General features: G+C 39.3%; 2 protein-coding genes across 4 annotated transcripts; one reads left to right on the plus strand and one right to left on the minus strand.

Annotated features, from left to right (window-relative positions):
- Nucleotides 1-1,598: 1,598 nt before the first annotated feature.
- slc28a1 (solute carrier family 28 member 1) lies at nt 1,599-11,905 on the plus strand. Its single transcript, XM_026175950.2, has 18 exons — nt 1,599-1,723; nt 1,999-2,078; nt 2,152-2,234; nt 3,040-3,131; nt 4,985-5,174; nt 5,271-5,412; nt 5,622-5,735; nt 6,189-6,263; nt 6,349-6,429; nt 6,528-6,608; nt 6,724-6,849; nt 7,804-7,934; nt 8,038-8,206; nt 8,756-8,953; nt 9,045-9,126; nt 9,227-9,325; nt 9,419-9,524; nt 9,667-11,905. Exons 1-18 carry the CDS (start codon nt 1,720-1,722, stop codon nt 9,785-9,787), a joined length of 1,974 nt encoding a protein of 657 aa, XP_026031735.2. The 5' UTR covers nt 1,599-1,719; the 3' UTR covers nt 9,788-11,905.
- On the minus strand, nt 11,369-25,086 carry alpk3a (alpha-kinase 3a). Of its 3 annotated transcripts, none has more exons than XR_013910604.1 (16): nt 24,735-25,086; nt 24,150-24,420; nt 23,690-23,722; nt 23,204-23,325; nt 22,682-22,799; nt 21,246-22,593; nt 15,556-17,911; nt 14,981-15,128; nt 14,304-14,431; nt 14,164-14,199; nt 13,798-14,072; nt 13,605-13,693; nt 13,278-13,495; nt 13,128-13,176; nt 12,514-13,036; nt 11,369-12,441 (listed from the first exon to the last, which is right to left on the minus strand). XR_013910604.1 is itself a non-coding variant. In XM_080304688.1 (16 exons), the coding sequence occupies exons 2-16, from the start codon at nt 24,275-24,277 to the stop codon at nt 12,408-12,410; spliced, it is 5,421 nt and encodes a 1,806-aa protein (XP_080160814.1). In that variant the 5' UTR covers nt 24,278-24,420; nt 24,735-25,086; the 3' UTR covers nt 11,369-12,407. The 3 variants fall into 3 exon arrangements, 2 of the variants coding, with proteins under 2 accessions (XP_080160814.1, XP_080160815.1); XM_080304688.1 differs by having other exon boundaries at nt 12,698-13,036; XM_080304689.1 differs by lacking the exon at nt 23,690-23,722 and having other exon boundaries at nt 12,698-13,036.
- Between the last annotated feature and the right edge of the window lie 249 nt (nt 25,087-25,335).

Here is a 25,335-nt window from a genome sequence, read left to right on the forward strand (position 1 = left end):
CAATTACCAAGTTCATTTGGCTTCCAGTTATTTGTTAAAGTGTTCATCAGATCCATGCTGTGAAATGTCACAAATCATGCTGTAAACTGGAAGTCATCCCAATATGTCTGTGGTATTAACACTTTATGGGCTAATAATGGGTTTTTGGCTGTAATTAAGATGATAATTTGGTGAGGAGGGTGATCTTCTCTAAAGATCCATGACCTCAGCAGCCTCTGATTTGGGAAACTGCCAGTATTTTAGTGAAGAAGCTATATAAACGTCCTGTAAGACATAACTGAGGGCATTAAAGCTCTACAGCTTCCTTCCCGCAAGTCAAGGTTTCCAGAAGTGACAGCAGTTCGCATTAAATTTATAGGCGCATGCACTTAGTCATCATCTAACAATAAATAAATAAAGGCTTTATTTAGTGTAAACGTAATAGAAGTAACATGCTATTGATTGTATGCATTTAAGAGATGAAACAAACTTATTTTGCTGGTTTTAAAAAAAAAGATACTTAAATATAAATTGACAGACTTATCAAACTCAGTTTAATGCTGGATGAAGTAGAGGGCTTCTTATTGAATTAATGGTACATTATTCCCACTCCACTGCCAATCTGAGCTTGCTAGGGAAATTAACATAAAAACAACTCCTCGGGCTGCTGATTCAGTCTATTTAATGTTGCGTCACAAAATCTGTTACTGATCATTAATATCTGTTAATGGATTTCAGGGTGCCAAGCTTTCTAACTGAAGGCAAATGGGCTGCACTTTTAAATATTAATTATTCTTTATCACTTCCTCCAGACAGACTGAGTCCCCACTGAGTGTCACCAAGCATGCACTAACTCTATTTCAAAGGAATCATAATTTTTTATGTGTTAGACAAGATTATATTTAACCAGGTGAAAGCGGAACAAACAGCTGCCACTACACCCAATCGTGAATCATCACCATGAAAGTAAAGTACGGGTTGCGCTGCAATATACTTAATTGACCAGATAACAGCTGCAGCTGAATTCCAGGCTCTCTGATTCTGAAGTACTCAGTGTGCTTACTCTTCAAAATAATCATAAAAAAAGGAAGAAAAAAGATTTAATACAAGTTAACTTGACACTGCTGACGCTGACTTACCAAAAAGTGTCTTATATATCAAAGCCTTTCAGGGATAAAATAGTTGCAGTCAAATGTAAAGTGTTCACTTTTTGAGAGTTATGCTATTTTTGAAGGGTTATCAGCCACATATTGAGCTTTATTTTTAAGGTAGGCTAATATAACTATAGACTTATTCTGTTTGTGATATAAGGGCTCCTTTCTGTTATTAATCATGTTGATTATTCAGAAGCTTGTGACAAATGTATTTTTAGATACCCAATTTTAGTTTTCTATGACTTATAGGTGCTAACAACCTCCCAAAGATAAAGTCATGCCTGACCTACTGTGTTTCTTAGGAAATGCCTCTTAAGAGTCAATTCAAGACTCATCTTCTGTCGTTCCAGCAACTTAGGAAATGCAAAACATGGTCAGCTTCACGTCTCAAAGTATTGCTTCATAAGGCACATTAAATCATTCCTCCTGAATGACACAAACGTCTCCGTTGTGTACTTCCTGAGAGATTGGAGAAGTACGCTACGTGTCTGTTAATTAATGATAAGATGTTTCATTGAGGGCAGAGTATTCCCTGCGGTGTATTTTACAGCACAGCATTTGACAGCTGGGTCTAGGAGGACGCACAATGAGTAAGCCATTAACTCTGCTTTTCCTTGTATTAAGCTGTTTGTTCTGCAGTTGTGAATTTGTATTTTTGTGGAACAATTTTCATATAGATTCGCATAAGATTTCAGGATTATGTGGACATATGTTAAGCTTTCTTTATCTCACAGAGCAAAAAGCAAAAAAACCAAAAAAATCGAGATTTGATTTGTCACTTATTGTTCCTGCTCCTGCTTGTTCAAGTTGCAGCTGCTTTCCCACAGGCAGCTGGATAGAAGTGAATAATGATCCTGTTTTTCAGCGGACCAATACGATGTCCACCTCGAAAAGATAAGCCAGAACAATGGAAGCGGAGTGGACAACCATGCTTATGAAATAGAGGTATGTGTTATGTTGTCCTGTATTTTACTTTCAAATGAAACATGCTTTTAATAAATTACCTGTATTTTCCTAGGAGAATGACATTAATCACTACAGCAGCATAAAAAGTGAGACCAAAAAGCCTAAAAAAAGACTGGAACTGGGATCATACCTAAGGTGTGTCAGTTCAAGTTGTTTCTGTTTATAGAACTAGTCCTACAGTTTTATTGTGAGCGCTGTAATGTAAGTTTTTATAGCATGTGCCTTAGGCCTCTGTGCTGTATTTGTTTACTCGACAGTTTGTGTGTATACTTTACACACATACAAAACAAAATCTGTAATGGATAAGATTCTTTTAATCCAGTATATGGCTAAGATTTATCTAATGTTGTATAAAATAACCTGTGTGGACAAAAGTATTTGTGCCACACCGCTTAATCTTTGACTTCACGTGTTTTCAGTCTAATTGCCGCTGCTAAAGTTGTTGAAATAAACACCTGTTCGTGCATTCTGCCTTTAAAAACATCTGTTGAAGACAATTTTAAAGAGTTCACTGAATTTGACCATAGTACTGGAACACAAGGCTACAGTTGTGACAAGTCCATTTGTGAAATTTCCTCTGAAAGTATTTATTGCACTATTTATTGCATTGGTTTTTAGGAAACGTAGTTCAGCAACAAAGTGGCTAAAGAGTGGGGTAACCAAGAGCTCTAAAGATCACCAGCACCACTCAGTAACAGCACAGCTCCTCTGCCATTAATGTCAGCACAAGAACTGTGTGCAGGGAACTTCATGGCCTGGGTTTCCATAGGTCGAGCAGCTCGTGTAGGAGTAGCATGTAGCTGACCTAGTACTTTTGTCAATATACTGTATACACAACTTGAAAATAATTTGAAATATGATTCTACTTACTCAAGAGAATTGCAGTGAACAATTGCTTTTGACTTTACTTCTGATTTTTGATTTTATTTCTCTACTTCAGCAAAGTTTCCGGACCAATCAATGCCACAGAGAATTACATCAAGGCTCATTCAAAACTCTTCAAATACATTGTCCTGGGTGTACTCGGAGCAGGTAATAATTTATGAAACATCAGTTTATTCAGCAGATATGCATCAGAATCCGAATCAGCTTTATTGACCAAGTATGTGTAGATGTGCAAAGAATGGGGCTTCATTTTTTTTTTTTTTTTTGCTCTCACTCTATTTACCCAAATAAACAAACATACAATAGCAACCTGTACAGCACATTTATATTCATATATACAGTGGTGCAGAGTGCAAAGATGTTGGAATACATTATGGAATAAATAAAAGATTGATTACAACAACAACAACAATCTTTATTTATAGAGCACATTAAAAGCCAGGGGCATGCCAAAGTGCTTTACATAAAACAATAAAATGATTTACACTAAAACATCGGAGTCATATAAGTGTGGGATTATGTTCACAGGTAAAAACCACTAATAGGAATAATCTATAGCACACAGCTATAGCAAAGTAGAACTGTACCATCATACACAGTGATAGAGAACATAGACAACGCAACAATAAAATAATAAAATAATTAGCACTATAACGTCAGAGTCATATAAGTGTGAGATTATGTTCACAGGTAAAGACCACTAATAAGAATAAACTATAGCACACAGCTATAGCAGAGTAAAGCTGTACCATCAAACACAGTGATAGAAAACATTGACAGTGCAGGACAACGCAAAACAACCAGACACATTAATAGAATAACTCACAAGAAGCGAGGCGAGAATTTAACTAGTAGAAAAAGCAAGTTCAAACAAATATGTTTTAAGCCGTGATTTAAAAGATTGAATAGAATCAGATGCCCAGATGCCAATCGGGAGATTGTTCCACAGCTCAGGTGCAGCTAGAGCAAACGCTCGATCACCTCTAGACTTCAAGCGAGATCTGGGCTGAACCAACAATAACTGTGAGGAAGATCTTAAGGCCCTCGTAGGAAGATATGAATTTAAGAGTTCCTTAAGATAACTTGGCCCTGTGTTATTAGTAATTTTAAAAGTAAACAACAGAATTTTGAATTGAATACGAAATTTCACAGGCAACCAGTGCAGATCAGCAAGGACGGGAGTGATGTGAGTAAACTTCTTAGTTTTAGTTAGAATGCGTGCAGCGGCATTCTGGACTGTCTGTAATCTATGTAAAAGGGTAGAGTGGAGACCATAATAAAGTGAATTACAGTAATCTAGTCTTGACGTTACAAAGGCATGGATAAGCTTTTCCAAGTCATTGTGCGGGATGTAGTGTTTGGCCTTGGAAATAAGGCGAAGTTGGTAGAAACTAGATCTGACGACAGCAGATACTTGTTTATCAAGTTTAAATGAGCTGTCAAGTAGCAAACCCAAATTCCTAACAGTGTCAGGGAAAGAACTAGTGAGAAAACCAAAAGCATCATGAAGTTTGGCACGAAGAGCGTCACTGCCAAAGATCATAATTTCAGTTTTCTTATCGTTAAGGATAAGAAAATTTGCCAGAAGCCATTGCTTGACCTCACACATGCACTCTCGAAAGTTACTCACGGACATAGCTAGATCATCATTCAGCTCAAAATAGATCTGGATGTCATCGGCATAATAGTGAAAGGCAATGTGGTATTTCTCAAAAATGACACTTAAAGGAAGCATATACAGTGAAGAACAGGGTAGGGCCTAACACAGATCCCTGGGGGACACCACAGCAAACAGGTACTACTGCTCTACATGCAATATGCGATATGCATGGGAAATGACAGTATTATGAATAGTATATAGGTATCTACAATGGTATATAGATATATACAGCAGGGTTCTGCATGGTATCCTTTACACAGGCAAAGTTTGTGACTTTTCTTTGAGTAAACTAATTTCAGTATAGACAGTGATCATGATGAATTGCTTTTCTCTTCTGTAGGTTATGTGGCGTACTTCATTGCGGCATGTGTCCTGGATTTCAAGAGGGCTACTGCCCTTGTAGTCCTGACCTGTTTGGCTGTTGCTGCTGTATCACTGGAACTTTTGAACAAGTACAAGGGGAAAAGCATCAGTCGCTTTTTCAAGCCCGCCGTCAGATGGTTTAAATCAAACTTGAAATGGATAAAATGGTGAGTGAATTTAAAGTTGGTGAAAGAACAGACTCTTTGTGAAGAAACTCCTTGTGACTATTAAGTCATGATGTGTGGCTTTAATGTGTTTTCCAGGGTTTTCATTTTGGTGGTTGTGGTCTTGTTTGTGGTGTGGCTCGCTTTAGACACAAGCAAGCGTCCTACCCAGCTTATCTCATTTGGCGGAGTTTGCGTGTTCATCATGCTTATATTCCTTTTCTCAGCACACAGGACAATGGTTAGTTTTCCACTGAGTCACAGCCTTTACTGTGATGACATCTCTTTCGAAACATTTTTGGGCATCGTATCTCAGATTATCTCTGTCCTTGTGCCCCTATCATCTTACAATTTAGTTGAGTTGCTTGCATGGAATAATTCTGAATTATATGGAGACTGCTTTATGTATCTCATGGCCAAAGCATTTCTTTTTTTCACATTTTGTTTTAGGTATCATGGAGGCCTGTGTTTTGGGGTCTCGGGATACAGTTCTGCCTTGGCCTTTTTATTATACGAACGGAGCCTGGATTTATAGCTTTCGACTGGCTTGGAAAACAAGTGCAGGTATTATATGACGATGAGCATTTCATTGTCAATCAAATTATAATTTAGACACCACAACTATTCAGCATAACACTTCCAAGTAACATTAACACTCATTCAGTTCTTTTATCATTTATTTACCTTCCATTTAAATTGTAGATGTTCCTTTTATGACACAACAGTGTGGACTCATGTTATTTTATTTACCACACATGCTTATCTTTAGACCTGCTTTATTACAGTATTCACCTTTACTCTTTGGTCCTCCGAGGGTTGAGTGTGTACACGCACGTGGCCTGCTAATTAATATACAGTGTGTTTGACAGCTTATAATCTCTAATAATTGGCGACTTTATTTACCTTAATAAAATGTATTGGTATGTGCATCAAAAATGTCATGAATTCATTTACTAAGCAAATGAATAATATATGAAATCTTATCCTGAGTTTCCATTTTTACAATTGTAATTTCAGATATTTCTCGACTACACCAAAGAAGGTTCATCGTTCGTTTTTGGCGATCTGATTGGAAACATTTTTGCCTTTCAAGTAAGTAAATGATTGGACCCTCAACCATGATTATGAATTATTTAACTTGAGCATTGCTAACCCGAATTTTATGATTTTCCCTCAGGCTTTGCCCATTGTTATTTTCTTTAGCAGCGTGATGTCGGTCCTTTACTACTTGGGGATTATGCAGTGGTTCATTTTGAAGGTAAAATACACTGCTTGCAGCATCTTCAATGCTTCTGTGCTCCTATTGCTCATGTAGTAATAATCTGCTACTAAGGGCCACGATTTTTGTCCATGCAGATCTCGTGGGTTATGCAGATAACAATGGGAACGTCTTCCACAGAGACCTTGAGTGTGGCAGGCAATATATTTGTTGGGCAGGTACTTCTTGCTTCAACATTTTATTCAACACTATTTTACGAACATCATTGTTTGAACTTTTGTGCATGTACCTGTGAATAAGTGCAGAAAAAATTAAATGTTTTTTGTACATTAGACAGAAGCACCGCTGCTGATCCGCCCCTATTTGAAGGATATGACCAAATCAGAGATCCATGCTGTTATGACTGGTGGATTTGCCACAATTGCGGGCAGTGTTATGGGGGCATTCATCTCATTTGGGGTGAGATAAAACTTTTAAGATAAACCTATTTTCATACTAGCATAATGTATCTTATCCCATACAGAAGCATACAATAAAAACGTAACATGCACAAAAAAAGACAAAGATTCAACTGTAAGTTAAAGAAAACCCAAAGCAATTTAAGCTCTGAGTGCAAAACAACATCTTAAAAAAGTTGCAGTGAGGGGCATAGCCAGTACTGATTTCTGGCTCAAGGACCTTTGTTGTTTTATTTAAACTCCTGAGAGGGAACAAGCACAGCACTGTTTCTCAGTTACTGTAGGAACACAAACTGTGATAAGGCACCTGATTACTCTGGACTGAGGCTATGAAGTTAGTTGCAAACAATTTTATATAAAGAAACATTAAAAACCCTCATGGCAGTATTAAAAAGAAAAAGGAAAAAAATGGGCCCCAAAACTGAACACATACTTAGAAATACACCTGAATACCTAATGCAGATTTAACTCATTCCACTTTGGTCTTAGAGCTGAGAGAAAAACAGCCTTTGAGGTTTCTGAGAGTACAGAGTAATTTAAAGTTTTCAGTAGTTCTGCTGACAAGCATCATGACCCAGATTTATATAGGAAAAGATGGTAGCTGGTAGAGACATAGGTGTGGCATCTTATCTTATCTAACGTGAGGTTTCTATCTGGGTAAAAAGCTGAATGAGCATTACAAAAGGATAATGAGGACTAATATCAGTGATTGTGTTTACCCAGGTTTTTCTTATAGCAACAGCTTTATTGCTGTCAGCAATTTGTGATATAAGAAAAAGGGAACCTTAAAAACAATTTACATGACTTGATATGTGGTATGTGTCTGTCTCGTTGATGGGTGGTTTTAATAAGTCACAACATATTCAAAGCATGCAAATGTATATTACCGACAGCGTTGCTAATCACTGCTGTAATTACCCTAATCAGTTACATGTTATTTAATTGTGTTTCACAGATTGATGCATCTTCCTTGATATCAGCCTCTGTGATGGCTGCTCCGTGTGCTCTGGCAATCTCTAAGCTTTCTTACCCAGAAACAGAGGAGAGTCGCTTTAAATCAAAGCAGAACATCAAAGTGGCTTCTGGGTGTGTACACAATTGAATTTCTTCTCATGATGTTGTCTTTTCTTTTTTGTGTGTGTTCGGTTCAGAATATCTTGTCTACATTTATTTATTTTTAACATTTCAGTGATGAGCAGAACATTTTGGAAGCAGTCAGCAGTGGAGCATCTGCATCAATAGGGCTTGTTGCTAACATTGCAGCAAATCTTATAGCCTTTCTTGCTATCCTCGGATTCATAAATTCAGCTTTGAAATGGCTTGGAGGAATGGTGGGATATCCTGATGTCACATTTCAGGTATGTTTTAGCAACAGAAAGTTAATGTGGTATCTTGATCATTTTGTAAACTCCTTAGATTTTAGAATTATATTTTTATATTATAACATTACAATGAAAATTAAGCTAAGTAAAGTTATCTAATAATAAATACTTGTGTTTGATCATTTAAATAATTATATCATAACTGTATGACGTGTAGTATTTTAATATACTTTGACTTGTATTATGACAGTGTAAAATAAATACCCAACTACTTATTCTGACAAATGTATTTAGATAAGTTAAGAATTTACAGCATAAACTTCCTATAATAGTGATTAATGTTTCTGACCCCACCCAACAAAGATAAACCATCTCTGGCTTGTGTTTGCTGGGTGGGGTGAATATGAGAAAGAAACCATAAAGTTAAAGTTGTCTGCTTATTTCCGTGTGTTTTATCTTAGGGAAACATTAGTCCGTTATGCACACAAACTTTGCTTGACATTCTGATTTACTGTGCTTTCCTTTTTCTGAGAATTTAAGATATCAGTCTAACAAATTTCAAATAACCTTATCTGGTCTTTGTAGTTAATTTGCTCTTACGTGTTTATGCCTGTGGCCTTTATGATGGGAGTGACATACGATGAGAGTTTCGTTGTGGCTAAGCTAATTGGGACAAAGCTCTTCCTCAATGAGTTTGTGGCGTATGAGGAATTATCTAAATTGAAGCAAAACAGGCTCGACGGACTTGCTGAGGTTATTGGAGATGAAAGGCAGTGGATATCTGTGAGTATATGTTTTTAGTTCTGAATATATTTTAAATTTTGTCAGTATGAATGTGAGCTGGAAATCTTTTTTTTTTTTTTTCTTGTTTCAGGTCCGATCAGAAATCATCACCACTTATGCTCTTTGTGGGTTTGCCAATTTCAGCTCACTGGGCATTGTGATTGGAGGTCTTTGTGAGTATTAAATCATATTATTGTCACATTTTTGCCTTGATCCAGAATGTGTTCTCTCAGTAATGGATTCTCTAACACTGTGTGTTTTCTTTTCTCCAAGCATCTATATGCCCATTAAGAAGAAATGACATCTCATCTCTGGTGTTTAGAGCCATGATCACCGGGACATGTGTATCTCTCATCAATGCTTGCATTGCAGGTAAAGTTCTGTTAGTTTGTTTTGTTTCCAGTGTATCTCCACAGCATCTTTCTGTGCAGTTTTTACAGAGCAGCTCTCACTCTGATTTTTCAGGCATCCTCTTTGTTCCTCCATTGGACTGTGTGGAGGTTTTTAACGGATCACCCTTCAATGCCACACTTTCAGACGTTGCAGAATGCTGTCAAGAGCTCTTTCAAAGGTATGCATTTACATTTTCATTAAAAAGAAGCTTGCGGGTGGCTAAACTAATTGGAAGAAATCAGATATACACTCAGGCTATTAAGTATGACTTTGTGATATCTCGTTATTTTTATTTACATGTAAAATTAATTATTTTGCAGCACCATAAACAACGGGACCGTCTCATTTGAAGGATTCTGGGGCAATGTAGCAAACGCCACCATATTTCTCTCCAAATGTTGTCAGTGTTGTGGCTTTCCCGATGTGGATGTTTGTATTTAAAGAACAACCCGTAGCAGTCATATGCAAACCACATGCAAAACATTTCTACAAGTATTTTCAACCTCTGTTCAGCTTTCCTGTGAGGTTTGTAAGTACAATTTGCTTGACTCACCAGTCTCTAATTGGACAAAGTTGTTGTGAATCACCACAGAAATTGGCAACGGGCCACCTGATCCACTTTGATGAGTTTAACACTGTCAAAAGTCATATTAAAGTACCAAAACAATAAAATATTAACTGAGTGGATTGACATAAAATGCCTTTCTAAAAAACTGTCTTTTTTAAACAGATATGAGCTGTTACCAGAAGTCACAGCCATTAGTACATCAAAAGCGAAAAGATTACAGTATATTATTAACTATGCTGTGCCACTTTAAAAAAAAAAACAGCGAAGCAAACAACCTCTTAGTAAACTGTCACATAGCAGTGGTGATTCATGTGCTGGTAAACAAGTTCCTCTTAATGTATTATTTTATTTTATTTGTTAAAATTCATGCATTATGATCAGTGTTTTCTTCAATGTGAAAATCAGTCACAAGTCAAGTGCCAGTTTTTTTCCCCACTGTAGCTCATTTGCATACTAGTTTGTGTATTTGTGTCACATTTATTGTAAAAATGTAAAGCCTGCAGTACATGCATAACATTTTTGAGCTGATTTTATCTTTTATGTATTATATTGTAAATCGGTCTTATAAAAGCCAAACTGGGATTTTGATTAATTTTGTACATATATAGGAGAGAACATGTACATATATATATATATATATATATATATATATATATATATATATATATATATATATAGCACAAGAACAAGCTCTGAGCACAAGATCCATAGAGGCTGGGGTCACACCAGGCAAGACCCCAGGTGCAGGCTGTGTAAAGATGCCCCAGAGACAATCCAGCACATAACAGCAGGGTGCAAGATGCTAGCAGGCAAGGCATACATGGAACGCCATAACCAAGTGGCCGGCATAGTGTACAGGAACATCTGTGCCGAGTATAACCTGGAAGTCCCGAGGTCAAAATGGGAGATGCCCCCAAGGGTGGTGGAGAATGACCGAGCTAAGATCCTGTGGGACTTCCAGATACAGACGGACAAAATGGTGGTGGCTAACCAACCGGACATAGTGGTGGTAGACAAACAGAAGAAGACGGCCGTAGTGATCGATGTAGCGGTTCCGAATGACAGCAATATCAGGAAGAAGGAACACGAGAAGCTGGAGAAATACCAAGGGCTCAGAGAAGAGCTCGAGAGGATGTGGAGGGTGAAGGTAACGGTGGTCCCCGTGGTAATCGGAGCACTAGGTGCGGTGACTCCCAAGCTAGGCGAGTGGCTCCAGCAGATCCCGGGAATAACATCGGAGATCTCTGTCCAGAAGAGCGCAGTCCTGGGAACAGCTAAGATACTGCGCAGGACCCTCAAGCTCCCAGGCCTCTGGTAGAGGACCCGAGCTTGAAGGATAAACCGCCCGCAGGGGCGTGCTGGGTGTGTTATATATATATATATACCAAATTTACATTAATTATATATAAAACTATGTTAACTACTATAAAACATATGGAAATAAAACTCATGACTGGACTTGTTTTACATATTTATTTCTTTAGAAAAGCAGACACAGTGTGACATACCAAACATACCAAAGACACATTTATTCATTCACTCAGTCATTCACTCGCACCCTCACTCATTTATTATTGTTCTTTATGTTACTTTGCATATTTACTCCATTTATTTATGTACACATTATGTGTTATTATTTTGTTTTTTTTTCACATATTCAATTTAAAATATTTCCGTGCTTTCTTTTCCTTCATCTATAAGGCTTCATGCAGTTAGTGAATACACAAATGACACCAGCTGACATGTGCTAGTTTGGACTCTTCTGAATATCCTTATTAATCATTAATCAAGACACAAATTCCCAAAGCTTGCTTTTCACACAGGTTTGGTGTTATTTGTATAGGAGAGAACTGACCTCTGTTGGACTTTAACCAACCAAAGTTAATGTGATAACTGAGCGGGTTTTCATCTTTATCGTCTCCAAATGTCCCTGCTGGCCTCGCGCAAAATAAGAATAAAAAGGTTTTGTTAATGAAGTTTCTGCCTAATACTGACCAGCGGTACACTCCCAAAACAGCTCTTTTCTTTGAGATAAAGTATAGTTTTGCCATCTAAAATGTGAAAATAATGGAAAGGGACTGGAAAAACAACAATCAGTCACAATAACTAAAAAAAAAGCCCAAAACAAAGTGCACACAAACATTTTTTTATCTAAAAATGGTGCTGTTAATCCACAGCATGAGCTCAACTTTGCTGTGAAGAAAGTTTAAATACTAGCAATAAATATTAACCCAGAAATGAGCACACCTTTTACTTGATACACATTCTGTACATGACGTGAACATGCAGCATCTACGTATAATACTTATAATACATTCTAGATAGCGAGTGAAACATACATACATTGTGGCCATGTACATTTTATACACGACATTTAAATGAAAACACCTTAATGTTGACATCTCCTGTTGGCTTATTTGGCAAATATTGCTTGGAGAGTTGTTTGTCCACTCATAGAGCTGATAATACTCTGAGGCAGGTGTTCAAAGATTCTTAGAAAAGCTGTGTCAGTTCAGTGATTCCTCTTCTATAAAAGTAGAAAAGCAGACTATGAGGTTTAAAAATCGCTGTGCCCGTCATGCCAAACATTCTCACAAACCTTTTAACTACGCTGAGGATGGACGTCTCCTCACAGGGGCCAGATATTCATAATAAGTTTTTACCACGTCAAGCTGACAAATGACTCTTTTTCTCTTGCCGCCTTTGATAACTGGAAAGTAACACTTAACACTAAACCAATAAAAGCAATGAGATATTGCTAGAACAAAAGCCCTTTTTCCTACCTTTTTTCAACAGTGGCATCAGTAATTTCTGCTGGCTTTGGTTTTGCACTTGATTTATTGTCCTCTGTCTCCTGACCCTTTCTAGTCACCTTTGGGCTAGAATTAGCTTTTCTAGCAATTTGAGGGCTGTGTCCTTTTCGCTGGAGCTGTGGGCTGGTAGACCCCGCTTTGCGGTTGAGCAGAGGGCTTTTTGAGCCCTTCGCTTTGGCGGGCTGCTGCAGACTGTCCATAGTCTTAAGCGGGCGCAGGCCAAGAAGCCCGCAGTAGTAGTTGCATTGATGGAGTGTCAGGAACTGGTTGAACACCTCAGGTGAGCCACACTCAGTTAATCCTTGGTATCTGAAGAACAAAGGGAGGTGGGGGAGGGGTTATTGCAGCTATTTAGCAGCAAACAAACAATAATTTTGCATGTAGGGACTGCGATACAAACCCTTTTGACTTGGTGACAACTCTCACGTTTGTAATCTTTGTTTCAACACCTAGAAAAAAAAAACAAGCCTTAGAGAATCTTTAATGGTCATGATCCCGCTAATATTCACTTTAAATGATTGCCTTCGTGATTATTTTATGTGTGGCGTACCCTCGAGCTGAGTGACCAACAAATTGCCATGTGTCCACTGATGGATCCAGTGCTGGAAGCTGCAGCATTTCTGCTCTATCTCAGAAATCTTTTGCATAACCAGTTTCCCTTTAGCATCCATTGTGCAATACTTAAGGAATAAACCAGTAAGATCAGCCTCCACTGTGGCATACGGCACAGAATTTGCTGGCCGGTACATCAAATAGCGAGGAATCACTCTGTGGGCAACATGAAGTAACAGTGGGATGATCACAAGCAGTAATATACTGTGTATAGTATAATTTTAATGGATTTAATTATCAGAACAAAAATATATCTGTTGCTTACTCTAGTGAAGGCCCAAAGGTTTCAATAACTCTTGCTTCAGCTGAGAAGATTTTGCAGTATTCTCGAATCATGTTTTGGACTTTGCATTCCTAGAAAACAGAGATTTAAAAAATAAATAAATAAATAAAGCAGAAGGAAGCACTATTTAACCATATATACTAAAATGTAACAAAAGTTCCTCAGTGAAACTCACGTGCTTAGTAATTTCTAGATTTCTCTCTGCAAGGTTGCTCTCCTGTTTGGTCCCATAAGTGATGGGGCTTTGAACTTTAATAATACAAGTGCTTCCGGACTCAAAGACGGGATCCAGGCCATAGATGACCTTCACCTGGCTGGCTTTGTGCATGCAGCCCTCCCCAAGGTGCAACCTCTCTGTCATGATCCGACCAAAGTACTTGTCACCCCAAGTGCCAGAGTCGACCAAGCCTTTGGTGAACAGGAGCGGGGTCATCTCTATCTCTTCTCCAACTGAAGCAAAAACAGAGTTACTCTGGGAATCCAGTTAAAAATAGTGTATAAACAAAGGCTCAGATGCATATAGTGTTTAACCAAAAAGTACCTTCCAAATCATCTTTTAGCAGTATTTCAGACATAACTGTAAGAGAGAAAACAGACAAAACCTTGAATAAATTGAATTTAATATTAGTAAAACACTCTAAATTTCAATTTCGATTTTTTTCTATACATGCTGTTTCTTACTGTCTATACTGAGGAGGAAGTCAGTACTGTCCGTCCCGTATTCATTAGTGATCGTGCAGCCATATACACCACAGTCTTGGTTGGACGCGAGAACAATTGCCAGTGCTACTTGGCTTTCATCTCCTCCACTTGAGCATAAAATAAAGAAAAAATAAAGAAAAAAAATCCACACACACAGTCATGAACGCATTCAATCGAGAGACTCCAATTCCCCAACAACCCACAAGATGTCACTGTGAGACAGATGCTCGTGCTGTGTGGCAGCAGACTGCTGACACAGCAACCATTCGCACATATATAGACTTTTAATGCACCCTGGAGATGGGAAAAATATTGTGTCAGGTTACAGTTTCTGTGTCTAGCCAGAGATTCACCTCTCTGTGTCACAGCTGTGGGGTTCACAGTCACATGAGCTGGACATCTTTTGCAGTGAGAATATGAGAATGACAGAAGACCATGGGATGCACTCAGGCCCAAATAAATCCTGCTTATCCTTGAAGCATTATTGTTTCATATTTGGAACCCGCCCATTTGTCATTTTGGCTGGAAATCCTCAGAATAATAGCAATGGCAAAGGTGAAAAGTAGCTCTTTTAATACCTAAAACAAATTGAACATGTGATTTTACAGATAGGTAGGGTGGTTATGACCATAAAATGAGTAAAGGTGAAAACTAACCTTCTTTTCACCTCTAGAATTTCTTCCTCATCTCTGTACCACTTAATGGTGGAGTCGCCGAGCACGTTAAAGAACTGGCACCAAAGCTTCAGGTGTCCAGAGGCATCTGGGAATGGCTCTCCCCGCATCTTACGGATAACCTGCGGAGCTGGTGATGCATGGAAAGGAGAGTCGAGCTCATGTGATGTTTCTTGTTTCTTAAGTGGCAGTTTATTTCACATTTTTTGCACTGATGATATATTTAATATAAATGATATATTTTGAGAAAAGTATGAAAACAAGGAAATTAGACAGTCCACTGTGATTTAACAGATAATTGCTTGTAACTCCATAGAGGCTAATTATCCATCTATCCATCCATCCATCCATCCATTTGTCTCCATCCATCCATCCATCCATTTGTCTCCATCCATCCATTTGTCTCCACTTATCCAATCCATGGTTATGGGGGAAAACTGGACAGGTTGCCTCATTATTTATTTATATTCCACGCATATATTTAGTTAATATGATAAAAAAAAAAACCCTCTTCATTTCATTATACCTTTGCTAAATTAAACAAAAGAAGACTTTACCTTTCAAAGGATCTATCTTTTTTTCAGCAGGTTTCTCTTCTCGTTTGGTGCTGGCCGGCTCTTCTGTGGGAGTCTCCCCCACCACTTTTGGCACCTCCAAGGTGGACTTTCGGCGATTCAGCAGCGGGGAGCGTCTCTCGATAGGTGGGGTTTTTTGAGCCTGCAGTAACGATGCCCTGCGGGCCTGGCTGGGTGACATGTAACTCAAGATCCCTTGAGTATCTAGTGCTAGTGTCCCATCTATGTCTTCTTTAGGTTTTGGGATGAAGATTTTGCGACGAGCTCCAGAGGCCAACTCCTCAGGGGTGGCAGAGCGTATGAGAGTTAGACTGTCTCTGCGTTTCATTCGGGGACTGCTTTCACAGGAAAGGGATGACGTTGGTGTAGACCCTCCGCTTAGATCTTCAGCTGCCGCAGCCTCGTTGTCTGAGTCTGCAGCAGCTTTGGATATTAATTTGCGGAGACTAGCTGGACTTGTCGGGGGCTTGGAGCTGAGTCTCTCAACAGAAAATCTGTTTTTCTGGGGATCTTCAACTGACACTGAATTCTCTGTCTTGGCATCTTTGAGGGATTTGGGTTTCAAAGTTTCAGGGACAAGGACGTCCACTGTTGTTTTGCTGAATAACGAAACACTGTCACCGACTTTTGGTTTCAGAGCTTCATATAGCACAGTGGGAGTGTTCTCTTTGACACTTCTTTCGTCAAAGTTAGGTCTTCTATTTTGAGCACTTTCAGGCTTCACAGCCTCATTTTTGTCACTGTCATTCTTTGTTCCGCTTTGCGTGTCAGCTGAAGTTTCCATTTCTGTCGGCTCAGTGTAAGTGGGCAGGCTGAATTGTGGTAGATCACTTTCATGACAAGTGACAGAAATTGGTGGTACCACAAACAAAGGCCCCTTTGGAGTTTCAACAGCCTGCTTTGTGTCTGACACATGGTTGTTTAAACATGCATCACCCTCCTTATCATCAGTGAATGAAACATTTATAACAGGAATTAATGCATAGCTCATCTGAGGGGGCTCTTCCCTCCCTTCCACCTGTGTATTTTCTGTCTTGCCGTCTAATTGTGCAACATCTTCTACTTTCTCCGTAGGTGAAATGTGATCATCTTTCTGCATACCTTTCTGCGTGGGCAACAAGTCAGAAGCAGGAGTTGCATCATGTTTTTGCAAATTGCTTGAGTCTGGCTTGTCTAGGGCCAAAATAGTTAGTGGCAAAGTAGACTCTTTGAGCTCAGCCTCCATTATTTCAATTTTGGGGATTAGAAATTGCTCACTTGGGCTCAGATCTGGCACATTTGGTTTACTATCAGGGATATCTTCAATAGTCGATATCTGGATTGCTGGAATATTCTCTGAATGCACACCACTCCAGCCACTCCCACTCATGTTTTGATGTGCAGTATTACTCTGCTCCTCCATTTGCTTTATCTTTGAGTGAATCGGCTCTTCTGCGTTCACTGGAGTCTGCTTTTCTGTCTCCGCTTCAACCTGTAAACTCTCATTCTTCACTTCAGCGCTCTCCACTTCTAAACACACTTGCTCCTGTGTTTTTAGACTGTCACACAGATTATTATGTCCTTCTTTCTCTAAAATAGAATTTGCCGCTTTGTTTTGCTCATATCTTCCCCCGCTTCTTGTAAAACCAGAGCTTGAACTTTGTGTAGCACTAACATCGCCGACTTCTGTGATTTCCTGTGACCTAGTACGAGTGGGTTTATGTTGCATTTTTAGGTCAACCTTGTCTAAACTCTCAGGGAGTGTAGTGGGCGGAAATCCTGTATTCATTTCCTGAATCAGTGAAGTACATTTGGTCTCCTCTTTTAGACAATGTGTCTCTGCACTGAATGATTCCACATCAGGAAAGTATGAAAGCACCTGATCAGGCTTTTTAGATTCGCACGCCTCTATTTGGCTTTCCAGAGAAGATGTTGACAATTTAGTCATCTCAGATCCGTTTATACCTGAAAATCCCTGCTTCTTTGATTTCACTTCGGCTTTCTCTTCCTCATGTAACTCATTAAAAGAGCTAGCCTCCTCCATGTCAACTTCACCTTGCTTCCCCTCTTCTTGCAAAGTTTCAGTGGGCGTTTCTCCAGGACTGTGGCTTTCCGCTGCTGAGACGATGCTGTGAGGGGGAGTCCAGCATTCTCCCAAGCTGGTGAGGGTGGGCGTTGGGGTGCCCCCTTCTTTATCAGCCAAGTCTTGGGTCTGTGGCAAGGCAGACTTATCATCCTCTGGAACAGACTCATCTTTCTCAGCCTGCTGATTACGCTGTGGTGAATCTAGCTCTTGCTCAGTGACGTGAACCTCTTTGATAACCGAGAGCACCTCAGTGTCTTTATCTTTAAAGTCAGCCTGATTGAAAATAGAAAAATCATCGTAATGGCATTTTCAAGTATAAGTCACAGTCAAAGTCACATTTATTTATATAGCACATTTAAAACAACACCTGTTGACCAAGATGCTGTACATGTATTATTATGTTATGTTTCAGAACTCCCTCTAAAGATGCATTATGTTGCATGCTATGGATGCAAATATTTTTACCACTTTCATTTACTAGTTATAGAGGAACTGTATGTGTTTCGGTCTCAAGTGTTTTTTTTTTTCTTCTTGTTTTTAAGAATCTTGTTAAAGCGAATTTACACCTCTAACTTGTGACTATGTGTCATAGATTCTGACAAGTTTTTGTGCCATGAATTACAAAACAACTACAGGAAATCTGAATATTTGTAACTTTTTTGACCGGTTAGCTTCTTTTAGCCACTTTTTTTTTTTAAACTGCCTACAATGTGCAAGACAGCAGTTTACATTTGTGAGGGTCCACTAAAATTGCTAAAAAAGTTTTTTATTCTTTCCTTTGGAGCTTTAACTGATTAACATTTTACGCCAACCTTCACTAACCTTCTGGATGAAACACTTCAAAGTTATGAAGTGAAATTCCACTGGCTTTGAAAGTGCACTTGTTTTGCTCTGAGGTTGAAAGATAAACAGGGGATTTCCCGCATAAGCTGACATTGATGTGCAGTTTACACAAAAGTATTTGCTAGGTGGTGAATGAATGATAGCTTGTAGCTCAGCCAAAGAGCAGTCACACATGACAGATAGAAATCTAATGTAAATATTGGGTAGCCTCAAGCCTCAACAATAGCCGATAATTAAAAAAAGAACAGAATTTGACTCTGAAGAGCAAAAGTCCTAATTAGAAAGCATAGATCACAGAGTGGTCAAGCTTTGAGTTACATAAAAAAGTGTCATTAGTTTCCTTTTGTTTTTTCCCGCTTAGAGCGCGTTTCCCCTCTGTCCTCATCATTAAAATGTATACATAGCTGTAAAGCAACCATGTGATGCCTCGTGACAATAAGTGTGGCCGGCAGTGACTGCCAAAAAAAAAAGAAGTTGCAGCTTTCGATGGAAGGGAACTGGAGTCGCATTCAAATTAAAGCTGAAGCTATTTGTCACCATTGTGTACATTGTGTGTTAAAAAAAGGTCACAATCATGTGAGAAAAGATTGTTCAGATAATAGTTACAACTTCCTCTCATTATTCATTTAAAGAGCCTTGTACCTAACCACAACATAGCAAAGGTACAGTTGTAGTTCCACATTATGGATATGCAATCACTCAGCAGGTGGATGTTTAAACATAGCTACTTCAGTTCCCTTTTCCACATATCATTGTGCACCGCTTGGACATTAATGCTACGTTACAATTAACAAAAACACACACAGGAAATTTATGACTACAACTACAAACATTTGTTTGCAACCGAAGAAGTTGTAATTACTTACTTGTCAAAGCTATTAATACTCAGTGGCATTTTAATGCGGCTCATAATACCCATATAAGGCTTCTTAAGTTATCACATATTATCCCATAAATATTCCCCTTCTTCTCAAGCAAACAATACATTTAAAAAATGCACAGAAAAACAAAAGCTGAATAAATAAGAGATTAAAAAGTGCAACTAAAACTATGTAACTGTCACTGTTCTGGGTCGGTGACCCAGTGTTTTGAGTTTCTTGTGTCTCTGAGTTTTTGTATTACGATCTTAGTTCTCTTTGTTGCCCCAGTTTATTCTTTAGTCTCGTGTCTTAGTTTGGCTTTCTTGTATTCTCTTTAGTTTTCTGATTATTTAGTTAGCCGCCCTCTGTGTCTCCCTGTTATTGTTCTCTGTGTTTCTTAGTTGCTCTGTCTCCCCTAGTCAAGTCTGTGTCTATGTTACATTTCCTGTTTTACTTTGAAGGACTGTGTCCTACGTGAATGTATTGCGTTTCGCTTCCCTTGGGTCTCGTTATGTTCGATTTCTCCCAGCTGTGCTCCCTTTCTGTGTCTCATTCCCCTCGTTATTTCCCAGTGTATTTAAGCCCTGTGTTTCTCTGTATCAGTGTCGTGATCTCCTTCATGCTGTGTGTTTCGCCCTGTGACTCTTGTTAGCGGCGTCTCAGTTTAGGTTTTGTAGATGTTGTTTGTTCAGCAATAAAAGCTGCCATTTTGAGTTCAATCCTGTTTCTAGTGAGTTTGCGTTTGGGTCCAATTCCTGCCTGCACACAGCCGAAACATGACAGTAACACCTTTTTCTAGTCTGAAACCTTTAAAGGTAACAGTGTAATGCTTATTGGGTAATTTCAGGTAAATATCAATACACTTGTGCTACATATTTAACTGTGTAACTGATAAGACAAACTACTAATGAAAAACTTCACTTAAAATCAAAGAATTGTGTGGTGATCAGTTTAAGGCTGCTTGCTGTAAAGGCCAAAGGTCAGACACATAGACTGTATCAGTTTAACTCTAAAAAAAACACATTTCTAACATACATGTAGCTATTTGACAAGTTGGACAGTGAGATGACAGAAGTGCTGCCTTCCTCTCTCTTGTCTCGATGAGGAAAGGGTTTATTTTAAGGTATGGGGGGCAGTGAGGAATGTGTCCCTTCCTTTCATGCCGAGACCTGCCGCCGGACTCACTCTACTACCGCTGAACCTCTTTAAAGCAAAGCCCTGTTTGTAATGTGAGACCCGCATCTGACATTCAGGTTTCATCATGATCTCTGACGCACTCCTGGCCCCATTCACCACAGCCAACATGCGAAACCCAACATGCAGCCTATCTTACAGTGCAGATGCACAACATCCCCTGCCCCTGCATGTAACTAGTGAAATGCATCTTAAGCTTCCCTGTTTCTCCCACACTGTTTTTGTGTGGTTTATCTTTGCAGCAAAACAGTTGTGTCACACCCTTATGCTGACTCACTACTAAAAGTTGCTGATCACTAATATTATGCGTGTTTTTAACTGTCTAGAGACTCATGATTACAACATCTAATCATCGTTTTTGCTTCTTTACCACTTCTAAAAACTTTGTGTATAAATCTGATTGAAAACTGAAAGTTGATTTTTTTTTTCAAGGATGTTAAAAAAACTTAAAAACTGATAAAATTTTGTTCTATAGTGAAATCTTAATCATTTTATCTAGGTGTTAATTTTTAGTACAACTCACTGATACTTTATTTGGAGATGAAATAACCACGATCAGACACTCACACAAAGGCACTTCTTTCCCTCTAATTTTCTTTTTAACGATTTTTGTGTGGGGTGGTGAGGAAGTTCATTTTGTGCTCAACTCGTGCTCTTTTGTATTACACGAGTGGATCTAACGTGCTGCTGTGGAAGACCCCTGTACATACCTCTGTGACAAATTGAAGCCTGGGCAGTGGCACTTCTTCACCTGCGCTGCTGCTCTCCATCCCCACAGATACCTCCATGGCTTCCACGGCTTCCTCACTTTCTGTCACACTCGGACTTGTGGACTCCACTTGTGGCAGTTCATGTGATGGTGGCAGGGCCGAGTGTTGTGCATGGTCTTCATACTTAAATGTATCTGGCTCTACTGACGGTGGCTCGTGTTCTGTAGCCACGGTAGTTTCTGAAGGCTCTCTGGGTTTATCCATTTCCACAGGCGCGACTTCCTCTGTAGGAGGTTTGGACATGTCTGGACTGTGTTCTTCTTGCAGCTGAAATGATGGTGGCATTTCTGGTTCAGGAGCCTCCACTGAGTGCTCAAAATCAGCCTCTTCATTCTCAGTGTGACCATGAGTGCTTTTCTTACTCTTACCAAAGAAGAAGTCTTTGACTGAGTGGAGCATAGAGGAAATGGAGGTCTGGATGTGGTGGTGGTCGTGATCCTTATGGCCCTTGCTGTGATGTTTGATGTCTGGGCCATGTTTGCCATGGGCTGCTGTGTGCGACACCTGGGGTTGCCTTTCTCTTTCTTTTTCCCTTCTGATGGCCAGTTCTTCCTCTCTTCTTTTCTCTTTTTCATATTCCTCCTGTAGAGCTTTTTCTTCTTCTTCTCTCTTTTTTTGCAGCTCCTCTTCCTCCTTCTCTTTCTCTTGATTGTCACACAAAACAGCTTCTTCCACTTCTTTATCTTTCTCGGCTTGAGATGAATTCTGTTTTTCCTCCACAGCCTGGGACTGAAGAGTCTCTGCCAAAAACTGTGCCAAACTGATTCCTCCATCATAACAGTTTTCACCTCCAACTCCCATCATATGGCTTCGGCTACTATTAATTCCAGCATCTACACCATTTGACATCTTTATTCTTTTAGTGGCCAACGTCTCGTCTGATGGACCTGTCTCGTCCTCAAGACCTCTGTCCCGGGATGCCAAAGAAGCTGTTTCCTCATTTTCTGAGCTAATTCCATTAGGTTCTGCAGTAGCTCCCAGTTCCTCTATAGCCTCAGACTCTTTGGCTACTTCCCTCTCCTCTGGTGGTGGGACAGCCCGTTTCCTCTGAGGGTGTTCTGGACTAATCAGTGGTTTCACTTTCTGAACATTTTCTTTATTCTCCATCTTGATCTGCTCCTCTGCATCTTTTCTCTTCTTTTCTGCTTTTTGTTTCAGCTTAGCAAAGAAGCGCTGGTGGATTTTGTACTCATTCATGGTGCCAACCTCCAAAACACCAGAGCAGGAGACAATACCTTTGCTATTGCTGGCTGAGACTTGGTAGATGGCTGCATCGTCTACTGTGCAGCTAGAAACAGAAGCTCTTGTTAATGTCATTAAAACAAACAAAGAGCTACCTCTCTGCAGTATGATTAATGCAAGCCTGTCTTACATACTTGTAAATATGAAGGGTATGAGTTTTTCCATTTCGACGAATTTCATATTTCGGGAGTCCACAGTAGCGATCCATTTCCATATCGTCTTTATACCACTTTAGTTCTGGAGCTGGGTAACCTGACATGGAAATGATATAATGAACACCTTTCCTCTGGCTTGTAAACATTACACTCCCTGTGCTACACTGTGCTGTTAATGTGCAACAGCTAAATTTCTCATATATTAAAAATAATGACATGCTTAATAAAACACAGTGTGGAAGCGTTCACTTGAATGTATTTTGGTTATTGCATCATGTTGGCCCAACCATCTAGCTTGCCTGAGGCCCAAAAATTCTTGAAAAACGAGCTCAAAATTAAGCTGTGCTGAAAAAGTAATACAGGAAGAAGTGCTGCCTTCGAAGCAAAATCCTTTGTTTTCATATTAGTCACATCCTGCCACTTCACACCCAGCTCAGTCTGAGAGGTTTCAGTTATTCCAGAAAACAACAGGGCACAGACGCTACCTTGACGTAAGCCTACCTGTTACCACACAGGTGAATTTCACATTGCAGTTCTCTGAGACTGCCTTTGACTTCAAGGTGGTCTCGAAAGATGGCTGTATGTCCTCAGTCAGCTGAGCCATGACACTGCACAACGTGCTCCTGAAAGGAATTGCTGATCCATTAGAAAGTCAGCTTCTTGCTTCAAATAGAAATAGTGGATACTTTTATAATTTATCTCAGTTAATCAGGTGAACCCTTTCATCTTTAACTAGTAGGCTCCAATTACTTTATTTCTAATTTTTAAATTAAAACAACAGGAAAGGATGTTAATGGGAATTTCTGGTAGTGACATGGATGTCAAAGGTTGACACAAACTTGTGAGATGTCAAGCAAAACAAACTTGCCAACCCAGCACTGAAACCAATGTTGGTCAGTCAAAACTTGTGTGGGTTTCATTCGTGGAGTAAACCAGTTTTTGCAGTTAAGATGTTAGTGGGTAGAAGTGTTTTAAAATAGAGATTACCTCGCCGGCCTGTAGTGAGAATACCTTGAATAGCTATTCAGAGAGGAGGCAAACGAAGCAACGACAGTGATTAATTAGGGTCTGCGTATTGGGACTCTACCCCAGTAAAATTGTTTCACAGCTGTCCTCCTCCTACAGTTTATAGATAATGCACATGCAATTATTTGTGTGATATATCTGATTTTATCTGAAAACTTAAGTGGTTGTGTTTAATTTGGCAAACTTCATCTAATGGGTCTAGTTTGATCAAGTGTTATACCAGTTAAATGACATAAAAGATACAAAGAAATGTTTATTATATTTTATGATTTTTTTATTCGACCTGCCAGACCAAGACTCTTTTTCGTGATCACTGTGCACTTTATATCTTCCTCTTGTATCAATCTGTATCAATACAATATCAATCTGCTTCACCAACATGATCTACAAACACATAAAGAATACAGATAAGACTGTCTACCTGTTTTCAGGCCGGACATTTGAGAGGTAAGTATTGCGGCCATTGAAAGATGGAGCCTCGTCGTCACTGAAGCTGCTTGTCCTCCCATTGCCAGAAAAAGATCGAGTCATCAGCCTTCTAGAAGTCATTGTCCACTATGGTAGCGCACCAAAAACTTACAATCCGAGATAGCTGAGATAAATCACCCAGGCTAAAAAAGCACTCTGCTTTCACATCCACAGCTTTCCAAGATCAAGGCTCAGATTAAATGTTGCTGTCCATGCAGAAGCTCCTGGAGAAGATAAAAGAAACACTTCAGAATTACAACAAAACCTGTTGGTTGTTAATTAAAGAAAGCAAACGACACACTCTGTGTTATTTACCCATACAAAACTCAAACACACATTTCAGCCCTAGTGCTCGTCCTTTCTGACCAAGCAAAGCAATTGCATTGGAGCAAGTTATAAATAGGATCATGCTATCGGGTTGTGAAAGCGCTGTTAGTGGTCAAACACAAACCTAAGAGAAGTAATTTACTTGTATGTCTTAGGAATACAAGAGATGTCTTTCTTGTTCACGGCAAAACTCTCTAAATTTCCAACTTACCATTAAGATGTTGTCAGTGTTACTTTGGAGCCAGAGTCTGTGAAGAAATTCTCTGTAACCTCCTATCATAGACATGCATGTGTTGCCAGAGTGGCCCTATTTATAGCAGGCCCACAAATAGGTTCAAGAGCACATCAGATTTTCCGAAACTAGACTTTAGACTTTAGCAAAGAAATCTACAAACAAACTGAATTCAGATCAAAATGTTACCCATTTAACCTAGAACACATTTGCCTCAAATCTATCTTTTCATTAACATTCACAATGCAAAAATCTCACTGCAGTGTTTGGATCCGGCTCAACAAGCTGGAAAAACTTAACCATCTTGGTGAGACACCCTTGTGGATTATATGTAGACTCGATTCATGATGTAGCTGATAACAGCCAATGGTCTAAGTCCAATGCTTTGCTCAGGAGTTCCTAAAGGACAGCCCCTCTACCCCCCACCCCTCCAACACACATATACACTTTGTATTGCAACACATGGTTAAATCACATTGACCTCCTTGTTGCTCATATGGCCTAAGGGGAAAAAAAGGCTTACAAAACCTGCACTTTGATTTAATAATGTTAGGAAGGAAGGAATAGCTATTGATGACTC

This window comes from Astatotilapia calliptera, chromosome 7, assembly GCF_964374335.1.
Source record: "Astatotilapia calliptera chromosome 7, fAstCal68.1, whole genome shotgun sequence".
In the NCBI taxonomy this organism is placed as follows: Eukaryota; Metazoa; Chordata; class Actinopteri; order Cichliformes; family Cichlidae; genus Astatotilapia; species Astatotilapia calliptera.